Source organism: Henckelia pumila, chromosome 4 (assembly GCF_033568475.1).
Source record: "Henckelia pumila isolate YLH828 chromosome 4, ASM3356847v2, whole genome shotgun sequence".
In the NCBI taxonomy this organism is placed as follows: domain Eukaryota; kingdom Viridiplantae; phylum Streptophyta; class Magnoliopsida; order Lamiales; family Gesneriaceae; genus Henckelia; species Henckelia pumila.
In genome coordinates, this window is record NC_133123.1 from 12,711,272 (window position 1) to 12,724,949 (window position 13,678).

Here is a 13,678-nt window from a genome sequence, read left to right on the forward strand (position 1 = left end):
CTTGTTGCCCAGAGTGACCAAGTAGATAATGTCATAATTTGAAGTTTTGTTGGTCTACAAACTTCTGGATTGTGACAGTGTTTGCTTCAATTATTTTTATTATTGTAAAATACATCCCGGAAGGAGAGTGCACATAATTTTTTATTTTATCCGCTATTGTCCAGATATAACAGATGTGATGCAAAGGTATTCTACATTATTCTCATTTAAAATTTCGATATATTATCCATTTCGACGAATATCTTTGAAGCTAAGCAAATTTCTATTAGATTTGCTGGCATATAGTGCATTTTCAATATATAGACTCGTATCATTTGGTATAATGATTTTTGCCATTCCATAGCCTTCAACAATTTTTTATGCACTTGATATTATTATAACATTATTTTCAGTTAATGTTAATTTCAGAAAATATCTTTTATTTTGAAAGATGTATGTGTGGTACCACTGTCGGGTAGACATTCATCATGATATTTCATCTAAAAAAGCAACGTGTTGTGATTATTGAAGAATATATAAAAGAGAGAATGCATAAGAATGTTTTATTTATCACTGAAGAACTGTATTTATAGGGGTTTGAATACTATATAACATGATCTCTTAATTGAAAACTTATCTCAATAATCATCTAAAACTTACTTATCTATAACAATTTATTTGATTTGATTGATTAAATAAAATATTAAATTATCATTTTGTTATTTTAAAAATTAATAAAATATGAATAATATTGTTTATTAAAGATAATATTATAATTTAAATTAAATGATTTAATTAATATAAGATAAATATTAAATAATTAATAGATGAATAACTAATATGATCAAACAAACATAAAACTGAAAAAAAAAAATTATCAATAAATTAATAGTAAGTAACTTCGAACGGTACGTAACAAAACGAAAAATATCACACATATTTTGTTTTTTTAAAAGCACTATAATAGTATAATTAATGGGATCTGGTTTTTTTCCCAAAAAAAAAAAAAAACACTATAAGATGTGCTACCGGCTATGCCGGTTATCCACCCCAAAAAGCCAGTATAAATTTCGGTTTCTCATTCCTTCTTCTCATCTCATCGTCATAGAGGCTTACCTTGCAAGTTTCATCGGAATTAATTCTGTGAGTAATCGTAATCACGGAGTAGAATATGCTATTTAATTTTGTGTTATATATATATGTTTTTTCAAATTGATCGATTGGAGTAGGATTCAATTGTTTTTTAATCTCTTCTTGGAATTTGTTGTCATATAATTATTATTATTGTTTTTTTTTTTTATGATTCAGATAAACATGTAGATCTGAACTTAGTTACCATCAATTTTTCACCTGTTTGAGTCGCCGTAATTTAATCTATTTGTTTGCTTAAGTTGCTTGATTTTGTGTTTTTATGAATTCATGGTAGCATGTGAATTCTTATTCCATATATGTAGTCACCGTTGATAAATCGTTTTGCTTCATTTTTTTAAAAAAAACTTCGTTTAGGTAATCTCCAACCCATATGCACTATTTTTTATCCTCTATGTTGGATTACTAATCTCTATTTTCAAAAAGTTTGTCCAATCCATATCCTCTAAATATTACCAAATACTTTATTTTTTTTTCTTTTACAAACAGACATATATATATAATTAAATAAATAATTACATAATATATATTATATATAATTAAATAATTACATAATATATCGTTCAACTGAATTAATTTGATAAGCTTCAAATCGTATAATATATTAATAATTATGTATTATATTATTAAAAAATATCGCTTGTTTATCAAGTTAAATTAAGTCGACAATAAATGTTTGTATTAAAATGTTTGTAATAAATTGTGTTATGTGTTTTTTTTTATCATGACCTTGTTTATTATTTGCATTTGGTGTTTATTATTTATAATAATAAATATTAAAATTACAATTAATTAGAATGAATAAAATAAAACACTTCAAATAAATTAAAAAAAAATGAACACTAAAATTAATTAAAAAAAATTTAGAAAATGAAATGGACCAAAAAGAGGAAAAAAATTACAGAAGGACCTTTTTGCAATTTTGGAGGATGACATTTTTATAATTAATGCCATCCTCCAAATAAGTCTCCAAATGAACTGTAGCACTCTCCTTTGGAGGAGGGTTGGAGTGCCAACCTTCCTCTATAATGGAGGATAGAGGAGGGTTGGAGATGTCCCAAGATTTGTGTTTTCTGTGTTTACTGAAGCACACTTATACAATTGAACGAAAGTGTTGCATCTACCAATACGTAGGATCTATGGTGGTTATTGGCTTTTATGCTTGAATTGTTATTCTTTCAACGCCTTGTTTGAAATAATATGATCTGGCATTAATTAGAACAGTTGTGATGGTGAATCATCATAGGACCTGGGTTTCATTTGATTGAATGTTTTTTTTCCATACGTCCGTGGGTTGTTCATGGTTCTGTTTACAGTGCAAAGTTTTAGAATTGAGAAATACTCTGAATTTAGAAAAAAAAAATGATGAAAGTCACATTTGGCTGGTTTGGCAACATGCAAAGGATGGCGATGGATTAGTGGTCTGTTTGTGGCTGATATCTTGACTATCTTGTAGTGATATTTAACGTTTACTATCATTAGGTATTGAAATTATTAGCTAAGTACTCCAATTATAACACATTGAAGGGGAACACATCAGCTAGTTTGATTTTTTCTTTCATTTTTTGGGTGAATTTTAATTTAATTTGATTTTTTGTTCGTAATTTGTTTACATTTATCTCTAGTGGTATAAAGTAGAATTGCATGCGTGTAACATGTAGATTGTGAGTTTTGTATTGGAGCAGCCTACATCCATGCATTTGATCTTGTTCTTGTGTGAAACATAAATTTGAGTGGCATAAATCTAGGAGATCAATGAAATAAACGGTCATATGTCAATCTCACATATTTTATGCATGAAGTTATTTCCTTCCATGATGTGCGTTCAAAGTCAGCTGCTACTTATAATTTCTGTGTAGTGCCCTTATGTGGCCAACCTTTTCTTTTCTCACGAGCTTAATAGGTTTGAGATATTGCACGTTCATGGCCTTATCTTGTCTATATATTGTATGTATGCTAATGACTTCTGAAATTCCTACAGATGGCTGATGCTAAGGAAGAAGAAACCATTCCCAAAGGAAATGAATGGGAGGTTTTGGCTCTCACAGACTCCGAGTATGCTGCTGCTCCCGGTCCCAAACAAAGCCCCCTGGATGATAGTCAAAGCACTTTAGATGGGGACGATGCTGCTGAAACTTCAAATCCGATGTTTATGTCAGGGCATTTTGTATTTCCACGTAGTCAGAACGAGAACTTGCAAGAAAAATCTGAACACGAGGAAGAATATAGTGGAAAGGGGGGTTTCGATGATGCTAATGAGCGGATGGTGAATCAAGAGGTTAAACCGGATTCAAAGCTTGAAGAACATTTGATTGATGAGGGACTGATTCCTGATGAATCTCCTAGAACTCCAAATGTGGATGAAAAAGATGATGAGATGTTCTTCAACTTTGCTGATGATGCTCCCCCCAGTTTGTTAGGAAAAGAGCAGAGCGTGCAAAGCGCTGTGAAGTTTGATTTGCATGACAGCAAATCAACTTCACCGAGGAATGAAGAATGCTCAGGAATTTCTGAACCATCTGAGTCTCTGGGCGATGCTGAGAAAGCAAACTTATCAAATGTACAGCAGCATGACAAAGAAGTTGAGGATAATAGTGAACCGACCAATCTTCCATGCGAAGCTTGGTGGAAAAGGCATGCTGCTTCTTTATACGACCATGCAAAAAACAAATCTCCATTTTGGTCTATTTTTGTAGCTGCAGCTGTTATGGGACTTGTGATTCTTGGTCATCGGTGGCAGCGAGATAGACAACAAGCTCTGCTACCGAAGTCACAGTTAGTTATTGATGATGAGGTACATTAACTAATGTCAATTTTGTTCATGTGCTGGTCCATATGTGTTCTGGTTAGCATTTTATGAACCATGCTTCTATCGTTATTAAACCAGTGCCATGTTACTTGAAATTTTTAGGATTCAAAATGACTTGTCTTTCCTGCTTTGGGATTATTTCCTCTCTAAAAATATTATTAACAGTTCAGCAAGTGAACTTAATATTTAGCTCTGCCTGATATAAATTTTTATCAGATTATTATTCTTTTTTTTTTTTTGAGAATTCCGATTATTATTCTTACTTCAAGAAAGGAAGATGAAATATGATGTTCCAGATCCGTTGACTCAAAACCACAATCTTTGAGGCTGTGAACACAGCATGCCTACTAACAGACTTATCTTATCTCGTCTTGTATCTCATTTTTCTTGTATACAGGGCACAGGTTGGATACTTGGTCCAGTTTCTCGACTTAAAGCTTTAGGTGGCAAGCCTGGTTCATACATCAGAGTAAGTACCTCTGATAAAACTTAAATGCTCACGGGATAACAATTTATTGTCGAAGTTTCCTTTAAAAAACTATGAATTCATTGTGTTCTGACTGACCGAGACACCGGTCTTTAGGGTGAGTTTTGACTTTTCAACACTTGGCTAAAGAAATTATCTGAATTTGCAGTTCATTTCTCAGTAGAATCGAGATTTGCAAATGGTTCGACTCTCCAAGTTTAACCCTGATGCTAATACCCCATAAGGTTTGTCATATTGTTAGCATTGAAAGGTGAAGAAGGAAATGTTTATTGTAATGTAAATATGACCTGTGCGCGAGGCTTTGGAACAAATTTAATGTAATATATTGCAAGCATGTGTTTTATGGTGATGGAGTGATTGACGTGATGTTCTTTATGCTCAGATTATTCTGTTTTATGAAGATGGGTGATTTTGGAAATAATTATGGATTTATTGTAACAAGTTAATTCCATGCATCGATATGCATGAAAGAAAGTACAAAATATGGTCTTTTATTTCTTGGATTTTATAACATCCGGTCACTCAACAATATTTGTATATTTTAAGCTTTGATTACCTGGATTAACTTTCCAGATGTTAATATCCATATTGGTAACAAATTTGTGTGACTGATGATGTTGTAAAACTGATGTTTTTATATGAAGTCAATGAATAAACACTTTTCAATTTTCATGGAAACATTATATCTTAGAAATAATCAAGCGTATGAATTCTAACTAATCGCAGCATAACATAATTCATGGGCGTGACATGCACCAGGGATCCTACTAGTGTGTTTCTCTTTGCTTGATCGCCTTTTTAATTCATTTTGATCGCATTTCCTCCTCTTTTGTTCCATCAACCAGCTTCAATGCTACCTGCTTTTTGAATGCTACCCGAGCGGTGACCTCTGGCATCGGCGACCAGAATCTGTTCACATGCTGATATGATCCATGTGACTAGATTTGGCCGTCCATACTAATATTACCTGCTTCTAAGCATGAAAGACTGGTCGCCTTACGCGATCTCATTTGTAGTGTTTTAAGGCTCAAGTTTTTCTACCTACGAAGCAACTCAAAGCCCATGTTTTGGTTGCTGCAAAATTGTCCGAAATATCACTTTTTATCTGGGAATCAATCGGGGTATGCTACTGATTGCAGTTTAGTCTATCGTTGTAATGATAGCTACATCTGTTCAAAATTCACGAGCCAGATTTTGACCGTTGCCATGGTGCCCAACAAGAAGTATGAATGTCCAAGGCACAACACGTATCTGCATAACTCAGAGCGACGACTATGTATTCATTGTCTCGAGCGTATCCCTAAGCAAGATCATCCACCGGCTTGGATTTACAATGAGTGGATAACATGCATATATCCTGGTTGATGTTCGTGCAACAAAAATCATTCGACAGTGTCTTTATAATACTATGATGATCCATTTCCTTAAAGTACCCTCTCATCAAGACTATGATGCTCCCTTTTTATACTGACTTCAGGCCTAATGCAACCTGGCCGAAGGGGTTAAAGAAGTTCATGACCTCTCGAGCGGAAAAAAGAAAAACCAGTTCGCTTTTCAAAGATGGATTGTTAGCATGCTAAGAGCAAACCTTCTTCCCTTTCTTGTTGGGCAGGGAGAATTGTCTGCTACGGGGTTACGGATAGCGCCCCGCGTCCCTTCACTCGTGGTTTCACTACTCTAGGACATCAAGACCAACTTAAGCTCCGGCTCTAGTTTAGTTTTTTTCTTAAATAAAGGGGTGGTAGCGTGTCAAGATTTCATAACCGCAGTGAGTTTAATGGAATACTGGTTCAAGCTCTCTTTATTCATCAGTTGATGGATGTGAAAAACTGTTAAATGCGTCTCTGTTGATTGTCAGTGATCAGAGGGGGAAATATTACATCAAAATCTTTTTGTACACTTGGTGGGTTCTCAGACGATGTTTTCGTTTCACGTGTCATATCATATGATTAAACGTACCGAATGTCTAGATACAAATTTCGACGATGATGTCATTAACTTTTGAAATGCAAATATTTTACCACCTTTAAGTTTCTTTCTTTTTAGCCTGTTATGGAATTTGAGGTCGTGTGAGTTTGATTCCTCTGAATTACCGCATCTTGATTGCCCACAGATTGGCATGACAAAAGGCTCGAAGTCCAAAAGCAGGTAAGATTTGTATTTTCGAAAAAAAAAAGGAACTGACAAAGTCGACTTTTTCTTGGCAGGAAAATCATGGCAGAATGGTTGACTTTCGTCTTCTGCATTGAAGAGGGTCAACTCTGGGTTGTGAAACTCAGATAAAAAAAAACGTAGAAATTTACTGGGTTTTGTAGATATATGAAATCCAAATGGAGAAAGATGAACTTTTGGGTCACGCAATTTAAGCTGCTTGTTATAAATTGTTGGTGAGTTGTTCACCCAACTGTAACTAGCCACTACCTCCAACCCATGTTTCATTTATGATTCTCATAAATTATATATATATAAATCAAGTTCATAGAGTAAAAAAGAAAATGAAATAAAAGTGTATTAAACCAAATCATTACAGCCACTTTTCCTTATTTTCTGCATTTTGTCTATGTATACTGAAATTCTTTTCTTCTTTTCTATGTAGTTTCTCAACCAATCTCATTTATTTCCATTCATTGAATGCTCGAATTTAATGCCACCAGCTCCTTTTCTGCAGAAATTAGTTGGAGAGAGAGGGGGAGAGGAAGTGGTTTGCTTTGATGAAAAAACCACTAGGAGTTTCTTTATTTTAAATTTTTTTTTTACCATTGCTGGTTTTTTGAACAGAGTTGTTTCCTCATTTGGTTGTTTTCTAACACTTGTTCCTTAAAAATCTTCAACTGCCTCTGCAATGCATTTATGGTGGTGCCATCTGATTGTTTAAGTTATACAAAGTAGGGGATGGAGTAATTCAAGGCACTGACTGGCCTAACTTATTACCTTTCATTGTCCTCTCATCTATAAATTCCCCTTTCTGCTCATCCTTCTTCATCCCATACACAAATATAAATTCAACTTTTTTACATCTCTTCGTCCTCCACAAATCTTTCTGGTTTTTCTTTGAACATTGTTTCCTCATATATAGGTCATGTTGTAAGTCACAGCTTTTTCTTGAAAATTCACTGATATTTTTATCATACCAATCGCTCCACCATTAATGCAGTTCTTGGTGGAGTCCTTTTTATTGCTGTGAGTTTGATGATGTTTTTTAGGTGAAGGCCTTCTTGTAGTTTGGAGAATTCTTTGAGGAAAAAGTACTGGAAACATGGATTTATCCTTGGCAGTTGTGTTATTTACTGGTGTCACTTGCTACCTGATGTGGTTCACCTTTATCTCCAAATCACTCAAGGGTCCTCGTGTGTGGCCCCTATTGGGAAGCCTCCCCGGTTTAATAGAGAACGCCGAGCGAATGCACGAGTGGATCGCCGACAATCTCCGAGCATGCGGTGGTACTTATCAGACATGTATATGTGCTATACCTTTTCTGGCTAGGAAACAAGGCCTTGTGACAGTCACCTGTGATCCCAAGAATTTGGAGCACATTTTGAAGACTCGGTTCGATAATTATCCCAAGGGGCCAACTTGGCAAGCAGTTTTCCATGATTTTCTTGGCCATGGCATATTCAATTCTGATGCTGACACTTGGCTTTTCCAAAGAAAGACTGCTGCTCTCGAGTTCACCACAAGGACCCTGCGCCAAGCCATGGCCAGATGGGTCAACCGAGCCATCGACAATCGTTTCTGTCCCATTTTGAAGGAGGCTCATCTTGCAGCCGAGCCGGTGGACTTGCAAGACCTGTTGCTTAGGCTCACTTTCGACAACATATGCGGCTTGGCTTTCGGGAAGGACCCTAAAACTCTGGCTCCAGGGCTCCCCAATAACGTCTTTGCGTCGGCTTTTGACCGAGCTACCGAGGCTTCTCTGCAAAGGTTCATCTTTCCTGAAGTCGTATGGAGGTTGAAGAAATGGCTTCGGCTTGGACTGGAAGTCAGCTTGAGCCGAAGCCTGGGCGAGTTGGACGAGTATTTGAGCGGAGTCATCAATACGCGTAAGCTTGAACTGACAAATCAGCCGAAGGATTCTAACCAACATGATGACCTGTTGTCAAGATTTATGAAGAAAAAGGAATCATACACGGACAAATTCTTGCAACATGTGGCGCTCAACTTCATCCTAGCCGGACGCGACACATCATCGGTGGCGCTTTGTTGGTTTTTCTGGCTTCTCACTCAGAACCCAAGAGTGGAAAGGAAAATTCTGCTCGAGATATGCTCGGTTATGATCGATACCCGTGGCGAGGACATGAACTCGTGGGTGGAGGAACCACTAACATTTGAAGAAGTTGATCGTTTGGTGTACTTGAAAGCTGCATTATCAGAAACTCTCAGGCTCTACCCTTCGGTGCCGGAGGACTCGAAGCATGTTGTGGCCGACGACGTCTTGCCTGACGGCACATTCGTCCCGGCGGGATCATCCATCACATATTCGATATATTCTGCCGGGAGAATGAAGTCTACATGGGGCGAGGATTGTCTGGAGTTCAGGCCAGAGAGATGGTTGTCTTCTGATGGAACCAAGTTTGTGATGCATGATTCTTACAAGTTCGTGGCATTCAATGCCGGGCCACGTATATGTCTAGGCAAGGATCTTGCATATTTGCAGATGAAATCGATAGCGGCTGCTGCCCTGCTCCGCCACCGATTTACGGTGGCATCGGGCCATAAAGTGGAGCAGAAGATGTCATTGACGTTGTTCATGAAGCATGGCCTTAAAGTCAATGTTCATCAAAGGGACTTGGGTCCATTGGTTGCAAGTGTTAGTAAATATGGCGACGGTGAATCTTGTGCCGGTAAATGTGGTGGCTACAGCGGAAATGAGGGTGAGGCTGGTCGTGGAATAGGGGGTGAGCCGGTGGTTGCGGCGGCTTGAGGTGGTGGTGGTTGTACAATGTAGGGTGGCAAATTAATTACTGAGGTTTTTAGCATAACTCAGTGTGAGGCTGGCACTCTGACATTTGGTGCAATAATGGGACAATGTCACATGGAAGCTTAATTTTGGGAATGAATGCATTAAACTGTGTTAGCTGCTCAAGACACATGGTGTACATGTTTAGAAGGTACAATCATTCAATGCAGCAAGATGAAAGGTGGTGGAATCATTAATGGGTGGAAGAAAGAATGGTCTTTTTCATAATTTTAAAATTTTTATTTTTGTGAGGCCAATAGTGCCCTATTTGTTCTCTTTATATCACAAAATTCTTAATAGTTTTGGCACTTTTAGTTTTGTTACAAAGTTGGTTTCTTATTATTGCTTCGATTCTTTGTAATTTTTCTATATTTGTTTGGGTAACAATAATGAAATATATATATCTTTTCAAACAAGTGCGCACAACTTACATGCCTCGGTGCTTCATCTTGTGTATGTGTTTTACCATTTGGATTCTTGATAATCATAAAATCTCCCACGCATAATTGGAAGAAAGGAAGGAGAAATAAGTCCACTCAATTATTATTATTATTATTATTTTCAATTTAATACTTAGTTTTGGGCCTATTATGAGAAAGGCCCATGGTTGGCTTTGATCCAGGTTTATGAACCAAAATTATTACTTAAACTGAAGGGATGAGATCGAATTAAGGGGGAAATTGTAGAAAACAGGGGTGAACAATGGTCGATTCCGTTCAGTTTCGACAAATTTTGATTTGGTTTTTCCATTTTTGGTTTTCTAAATGCCTAATCCAAAAATCGGATCATTTAAGTTCGATTCGGGTTTTTTTTACGGTTTAGTTTATTCAGTTCGGTTTTACGTTTAATTAATAAAATTAAATTAAATAATAAATTTACTTCTATGTTCTAGAATAAATTGGTTGTACATATTTGAATATTCGTTTTAAAATGCCTAAAAAAAATGAAAAATTTGATAATAAAATCAAACTAACAATTTAAAATGAATGTATACTAACATATAGTAAAATATAATAAAATGATTTAAAAGCATCAATTTGATATCTTGTTTTAAAGATAATGATTTCTTGAATGGATAAAGTATTATCCTTTTACTTATTTTAATATATTATATATACAATTTTTAAATATTTCAAATATTTATTACATACAAATTTTAAATATTTAAAATACATATTATATCTATTGGTTCGATTTTTATGGTTTTTAAATTTAAAATCGAAAATCAAACCGAAGAATCGAAATTACTAGAATTTAAAATTAAAACCGATCGTCTAACCGTTTAAACCGAACCAAACAAACTGAATTTTACGGTTTGATCCTATTTTTCAGTTTTAACCATTTAATAAACACCCTCATATGAAAATAAAATTAACACGCATGATGCTAAAATCGGATCACCTAGGATAAATAAGGGATTATTTTATATAAATCAGAAAGTATTTTAAAAATATTACATTACTTATACTTTGGTGGTTATATTTATAGATAATAAAAAAACGAGGAAAAATACTTAGAAGTCGATAGTATTTAAAAATAAAAGTGAAAAAATGAATATTTTTAGGGGATAATTTTTGAAAAAATAAGTGATTCTCACCTGACATGTCAACTTTTTAATAAAATGACAAAATTATTTTGAATTGATTTATTATAAATTTACTTCAATTTTAAATGTAAAGTAATTTGATCCAACTAACATTATAAATTTCATCACACCACATTAAAACTTCCCACCAACCATTTAAATTGGACATCAACCCTAACGGTTCGATGTCAATGCTTTTTAATTGCCTCATCAACAAGGAAAATAAAATGGAAGAATTTATTGGTCATATCGAAACCTGCGTGTAATAAGCTAAAAATAAAATAAAAGGAAATAAGGTAAAACGTTAAAATTAAATTAGATGTAAAACGAAATAAAAAAAAAAGTACTTTTTCCCATTAGAAAAACGGGAAATTCTTAGCTGCCCTCTGGGGTAGTGCCCGGAAGACAATTCAACGGCCCGGGAATTGTGCACATCACCATGATGTGATGGCACAATGGCTCGGGGCCATTGGATCTGGCAGACCAGGTAGTACCGATCTGCCAGCATAAAATTTTCACAAAAAAAACTAATATCTCAAATAAAACTATCAAAACCGGCTTGACGATATGGACGATCCACAACCCATTATTTAATGGGTCGAGTCAACCTATCATTTGAGCAAGTGGATTGAGAATTTTCAGACTTTACCATCTATTTGGGGGGTTGGGTGGGTTGAACCTTTTCTCCGCGATCCGTCAACCCACCATTTGAACGAGCCCACGAATTATCAATTCAATCGGCCTATTTGGTCGACGTGACATGTCCAATCTATTTAAAAGCTCTACCAATTGATGTGGTTTTAGGTCGACTTATGCATCTCTTAATCATAATTCTTTTATTTATGACACAAATACTGTCGGTGTTGGAGGATCAACAATAATGTCGGCCCTTGCTTGGCACTAATTAAGGTTTATGGACAACACCTTTTAATTAAATTAATAAAAGTAATGTTTCAGCAATCAAGACTTTAAAAACATCATTACACTACCTAATTAAATATATAATGACTCAAATAAGCTAATAAAATACTAAGGTTGTCCCTCCAAGAAATCATTTAAAAGGAAAACATGATTATAACTTAATGTATATATATATAAACACAAAAGGAAAATTGGTTATTGACCAATAACTCGGACGGGTTATATCTAATCAAAGTTAAATCCATTTTTCAGCTTAAAAAGGTGGAGCAGATGTGACGACCCCTTTTTCATGAGATCCTTTCTAATTTCGCCATAGCCTTTAGGTGCTGCTGGGGGCAGAGCCAGGATCACGCAAGAGGGGAAGCCAACGAAGAAGAAACTGAAAGCGTAAACAGGATAGATTTTTGATTTTTTTATTAAAAAAAATAGAGATATTATTATAAATGAAAAAAAGAAAAACAAGAAAGGGGGATTAAGTCCAAATCTCTTTCAAGATCTAAATAATTAAATAAGTTTCGAGTAAGTTCTAATATAGGAAAGTTGTCGAACATGATCAAAATGCTCAAATTGGTGTTTAAAAAATATTAAATATTATCAATTTTTGTCTTTTTGCTCCTCCCTTTTCTTTGCGTACAAAAGAAAAAAAAAAAACCTCTCTTTCTTGGATACAAAGTTCTTTTTTTTTGTTAAATTGCTTCATTCAGGTGAGTTATATTGCTCAAGTTGTTTCAATTATCATGTCGTTTTTTTATTGAATTTGATTTTTCTTGTATGTTTGTGTATTGCGGTTGGTGCATGTTTTAAATCTCATATCAACAATCAATCTTTGTTAATATTTAAATTATTTTTTTATTTGTTTTTTTAGATTCGCATTGTGAGTTATGACGGGGGAAAGAAAATTTGAATCTGGAATATTATTTAAATTTGAATCTTTGTGAGTTATGACGGGGATATCTTATATAATATTATTAATTATACCAGTTACGGTAGCTTCTGCTGAAAGAAGTTTCTCCAAGCTCAAGTTGATATAAAACTACCTCCGATCACCTATGTCAGAAGATAGATTGAATGGTTTGACAATATTGTCTATTGAAAAAAATATGGTAGCTAATACTGATTATGATGATTTAGTTGACAATTTTGCACAACACAAAGCTCGAAGAGTTTGAACATTTTGTTATTAGATTTAGTTTATATATATGTCTTTTTTGATATTTAATAAATTTACATAAGATATTGGTATATTAAATTAGTTGTTGGTGATTATTATGTTCATTTTATTATCACTTCATATGTAATATTTTTATATTTTACAAAAAAAAATTATATTGACCTTAAGTTAGCCTAGGGTCTCCAATTTTTTTGGAGACGGCCCTGGTACTAAAAAGGTGAACATCAATGTCAAATAAATCATATTAAATTAATTTAGTGGTTTCATGCAAAAAAAAAATATATATATATCAATAAAAAAATATCCAAGTTACTGAAGGAAAACCAAACTTTGACAAATCTAATAAATAAAATTCAAAACAGAACTTACATGATTAAAATGGGGGAATATTGCTTTTTTGGTCCTGTATGTTTGTCACTTTGCGATTTCGGTCCTCTATATTTTTAGATTTCAGTTTTAGTCCGCTATCTTTATTTTTTTGGCAATTTTAGTCCTTTTTCCGATGTGGCGCTGACGTGGCACCAATTCAATGTAGATGTGAAGCTGACGTGTACAGTGACACGCCAGCATTTTCAAAGAAAAAAGGACTTAAATTGCCAAAAATCGAAACATACAGGACT

General features: G+C 34.5%; 2 protein-coding genes across 2 annotated transcripts; both read left to right on the top strand.

Moving 5' to 3' along the window:
- Positions 1-1,036: 1,036 nt before the first annotated feature.
- LOC140865650 (ATG8-interacting protein 1-like) lies at positions 1,037-4,799 on the top strand. The gene is made up of 4 exons (XM_073270367.1): positions 1,037-1,122; positions 3,110-3,922; positions 4,335-4,406; positions 4,573-4,799. The coding sequence occupies exons 2-4, from the start codon at positions 3,110-3,112 to the stop codon at positions 4,585-4,587; spliced, it is 900 nt and encodes a 299-aa protein (XP_073126468.1). The 5' UTR covers positions 1,037-1,122; the 3' UTR covers positions 4,588-4,799.
- A 2,421-nt stretch (positions 4,800-7,220) lies between these two features.
- LOC140864042 (cytochrome P450 86A8) lies at positions 7,221-9,771 on the top strand. The gene has a single exon (XM_073267936.1). It carries the CDS (start codon positions 7,681-7,683, stop codon positions 9,343-9,345), a length of 1,665 nt encoding a protein of 554 aa, XP_073124037.1. The 5' UTR covers positions 7,221-7,680; the 3' UTR covers positions 9,346-9,771.
- Positions 9,772-13,678: the final 3,907 nt, after the last annotated feature.